Below are 4,646 nucleotides of genomic sequence, written 5' to 3'. Positions count from 1 at the left end.
TAATAGCATTTATTTCAGCATATATTGTAACTTTTTGCTTATACTTTTCTCTTTTTATTGTATCTTTTTTTTTCTTCTCTCTTTCACTTCTGTTATATATTTTTGACATTACTACACACCTTCTACTTAATGTTCATTTGCTTATAAATTTACTAAAAATATAGTATTTTTTTTGGTTTGATAGATTTTATTTTAGACGCAGTCTCTTTTTCCATGTAAATTGTTTCCTTGCAATTTTATAGATTTGATTACCTATTCAATCTCTTACTTTCTTGTAATTTCATACATTTTTCTTGTTCTGGATATTCATCTTCAAAATCCTGTGTTGCCACTGATTTGCTTGTCATTATGTTGTACCTTTGTTGCCTTGTGTTTAATGTACCATTTCAGTTTCAAGATGACCTGTCTACACGTCATGAGAAAAGAAAGGAAAAAAACTATGTACATTTATAGCCCTCACCACCAACGGTTATAATCACATTTACACATGATTTATCGTTTTCCTCTGATTAATAGTCTCATACAGGAGTACATTATCTGTTAAAGGTGATGTCTTTGCCAGAACCTCTCAACAAAATGGACACTTGTCCGTTTGATCGGAAACACAAAGCACAGCTAAGCCAGCACCTATACCTATCTCAGCCTATTTAACACACTGAAACAAGTCGATCAGAAGCACAACACTTACAACTCAACCAGCAAAGCCCTAAAGGCAAGTGCGACTACTTGCATTGCACCTTGGCTTGCTCTAGCCATGGAGAACGCCGACATCCTCAACGGAGCAGCGGCGCCGGCGCCTACCCAGGCGACCCCGGCGGTGAGGGAGCAGGACCAGCTGATGCCCATCGCGAACGTGATCCGCATCATGCGTCGCGCGCTCCCTGCCCATGCCAAGATCTCCGATGACGCCAAGGAAGCGATCCAGGAGTGTGTGTCGGAGTTCATCAGCTTCGTCACCGGCGAGGCCAACGAGCGGTGCCACATGGAGCATCGCAAGACCGTCAACGCCGAAGATATCTTGTGGGCCCTAAACTGCCTCGGTTTTGACGACTACGTCGTGCCCCTCAGTGTGTTTCTGCACCGCATGCGCGACCCCAATGCGGCGACAGGTGGTGCCGCTGCAGGCGACAGGCGCACTGTGATGAGTGCACCTTCCCGCGCGGCCCCGCCCATGCGCCACGCCGTGCCGCTACAGGCTCAGATACAGCATCCGGTGTACGCGCCTCCGGCTCAAGTGCAGGTTCAGAATCAGATGCAGCGGCCAGTTTATGCGCCCCTAGCTCCGATGCCGGTTCAGAATCAAGTGAAGTGGCCCATGTACACTCCCCCAGCTCCGGTGCAGGTTCAGATGCAGCGGGGCGTCTACGCGCCCCGGGCTCTAGTGCAGGGTTACACTGTCGGGATAACGCCCGTGCGGTCCAACGTCGGCGGCCAGTGCCATGTGTTCGGCGGAGAACGGGTCGTGGCCCAACAATACTACGGGTACGGGTACGGGGAAGGTGCGTACAGTGTAGGTAGCAGCAAAGGAGGAGCCAGCTCGTCCAACGGCGTGCCGGTGCCGGGGGAGGGCACAGGAGAGCCGGAGGCAGAGCCAGCAGCAGAAGGATCGCAGGACAAGCCCGTTCAATCTGGCTAGTCGCGTGGGCAGCGCTCGTTAGCTTCTGTGTCCTGCGTACTGTAATAATTTGCCGTGTTGATCCGGCCGTGGTTTATGTGTGCGTACTTCTTACCTAATGTGGGCTTGTCCTCTAGTAATTCATGTACTCTTTGTTGTTGAAGTTATCGTCGCTTAATTTGGTTTCTCTTACTTTGGCTACTCGCAATTGATGATCCTATGAAAAGCTGCATTTGTTTCCAAAAGAGTTTCTGACCTCAGCATCGTTTGTGATGTGTAGAATGCTGTACACTATATTTTGCGTTGCAAATTGTAGCTCCGTATAACATTACGAATATGTCATGTTCACGGGTCATATGATCGCTCACGCTCAAACAAAAGTCATACTCTTTGTATCTCTCCATCTACTTCTATCTCTCACTCTCCAGCCACATGTACGTTCATATGTGCATCGGTTAGCAAAGTGGTCATGAATGAGTTTGGAGCGACGTAGGTACTTCAAAGCCTTTGGCCTATGATGACATCTTGCATGCGTAGCTGGAACGGGAACTGCCTGACGTTGTTGTACTGATGGGGTGCACGCCGCGGACTGGCATGGAGCGGTGGAAAGGGCATCGTCGCGCGCTGCATGATCGATAGACTTGCGCGAACTTCCCTCTCAGCAAACCACACGTGCATACACAGGGGAAAAACAGAGCAACGTGTGCCTCGCAGCGATAGTTGTGCGGCTCGCAACCATTGTGGCTTTGTCTTCGTCGCTCCGGTCGCCCACCGTCGTAGCGCCACTGGGCTCTTGCATCATCCCCCACTCCGCTTGCAGCATCCACTACCCGCGGTTGCAACATCACAACCCTCCACAGACACATCCCGTCGTCGCATGATCCATTGCCTGCCTTCACAGCATCGTCATCCTCGCCCATTCAGCCGTTCGTTATCATACCATTCACCTCTCGGCCTATTAGCATACAAGGCAAGTCACCATAGCAACACCACCCTCACGCCCAGAACACTCATCGATCATCTCTTGCCACTCGCAATAGCCACCACACGGTTGCATCATCATTGTCGCTGATCGTAACATCGACAGTCACCCTCGTATAACGGCCAGCCACCACTTGTAGCCCAGCCCGCCACTTGAAGGACACCGTATCAGTGCTTACAACTCAGAATAGTGCAACCCGCATCATCACATGACCATCTGCCGACCGTGCAGCTGGTCAGCCTCGCACCAATGCCCTCAGGCTATGCAGCAGCCAAGGTTGCCTTGCAATGGACAAGGAAAGTGGTGATCGGCGCTGGCAATGCGCGTGCAAGCACGAGACACACACACACATACACAGAAAGAGAGGGAAAGAGACGGAGAGAGAGAGAGAGAGAGAGAGAGAGAGAGAGAGAGAGAGTGGGCGAGTGAGTGAGTGAGTGAGTGAGGGAGTGTGTTGGGAGGAGAGGAACCTGACTCTCGACGAGTGTGGGCACGAAGAAGGCGATGATTCGCTCACAAACTGTTGCAGCGGCCATGCGGGTAGGGGTGTTGGCGTAGCACCGGAAGTAGTGAATAAAGGACACTCCGGGATTGAGTGGGTCAAGGGTTGGCCACTTGTAGAAGTCACAAGCCACACAAAGAGGGACACGAAGAGAAGGAGAGGGGGAGAGAGAAGAGGGGGTTGTTTATTCGGCGGAGATAGGAAAAGGGAGAGAAATTTCCAAAATAGGAGATAAGGTGTGTGTGGTATGGGTGGGGACATGTGATTGTGTGTGCGGCGAGGGAAGCGACCAACGTAAGGATGGATCAGCCACTCAACATTTACCCAAAGAGAAAGCACTCCTAGTTCACTTGACATAATGGTATACAAACTCCGGATGCTAGGTAGTAACTTGTCAAATATACTACAGCGCAACTTATCATGCATGCACCAAGACCATGTGGAATGTCTCACTCATGTGACACACCTAGCACGAGCATGCATCCACCCTACACGAGTCCAGCACGATGACAAGTTACAGTTTAGGTGGGGCCGCCACATTTGAAAATCCACACCATCTCGGTAGGTGACAGTTTTTCCACATGTGCGGGTCCTAAACCCTCCCTTAAGTCACCCCTGACTTTTCATGCTCACTTCCATACCTTCCTAAATATAATATGCAAGAATCCTTCGACTAGTTCTTCCCTCCCCCACCCCATATTAGCGTTCACAATACGCAACAGTGCACCTACATCTTCGCGTGACCACGTGCCGACGGTGCGGCTGGTCGGCCTTGCAGCAACGCCCTCAGGCCACGCGGCAGCCAAGGTTGCCTTGCAACGGATAGGGACAACGGCGACTGGCACTGGCAACATGCACGCGCCAGAGAGAGAGAGAGAGAGAGAGAGAGAGAGAGAGAGAGAGAGAGAGAGAGAGGAACCGAACTTTGGACGAGTGTGGGGACGAAGAAGGTGACGATTCGTTCGCAAACTGTTGCAGTAGCCATGCAGGCATGGGCGATGGCATAGCACCGGAAGCAGTGAATGAAGGACATCCGGGGAGAGAGTGGGTGGAGGGTTGGCCGCCGGTAGAAGTCACGAGGCACACAAAGAGAGAGTCGAAAAGACAAAGAGAGAGAGGAGGGGGCAGTTTATTTGGCGGTGAGAGGAAAAGGGCGAGAAATTTCCAAAGCAGTAGACAAGGTGTGTGTGGTATGAGTGGGGACAAGTGATTGCGTCGGCGGTGTGGGCAGCAACCAACGTAAGGATGGATAGGCCACTCCACCATAAACATTTACCCAAAACGAAAGCACTCCTCGTTCCCTTTGACATATTGGTATACAAACTCCGGATGCTCGGTAGTAACTTGTCAAATGTACTACAGTGTGACTGTACGCTCCTTAACTTGGTAGCACGACGTATCATGCGTGCACCAAGACCATGTGGAATGCTTGACTCATGTGACACACCCAGCATAAGTGTGCATCCACACTTTCGTACACGAGTCGAGCACCAGGCCAAGTCATGGTTTAGGTGGGCCACCAGATTTGAGAAATACACTCCGTCTAG

The 4,646-nt window shown here is 50.9% G+C and overlaps 1 protein-coding gene across 1 annotated transcript; it reads left to right on the top strand.

Annotated features, from left to right (window-relative positions):
* Nucleotides 1-698: 698 nt before the first annotated feature.
* On the top strand, nucleotides 699-1,773 carry LOC123154496 (nuclear transcription factor Y subunit B-8-like). Its single transcript, XM_044573215.1, has one exon. The coding sequence runs from the start codon at nucleotides 755-757 to the stop codon at nucleotides 1,634-1,636; it is 882 nt and encodes a 293-aa protein (XP_044429150.1). The 5' UTR covers nucleotides 699-754; the 3' UTR covers nucleotides 1,637-1,773.
* The last annotated feature ends 2,873 nt before the right edge of the window (nucleotides 1,774-4,646 follow it).

Source organism: Triticum aestivum, chromosome 7A (genome assembly GCF_018294505.1).
Source record: "Triticum aestivum cultivar Chinese Spring chromosome 7A, IWGSC CS RefSeq v2.1, whole genome shotgun sequence".
Lineage (NCBI taxonomy): Eukaryota > Viridiplantae > Streptophyta > Magnoliopsida > Poales > Poaceae > Triticum > Triticum aestivum.
This window is presented reverse-complemented; position numbering and strand designations above follow the sequence as displayed.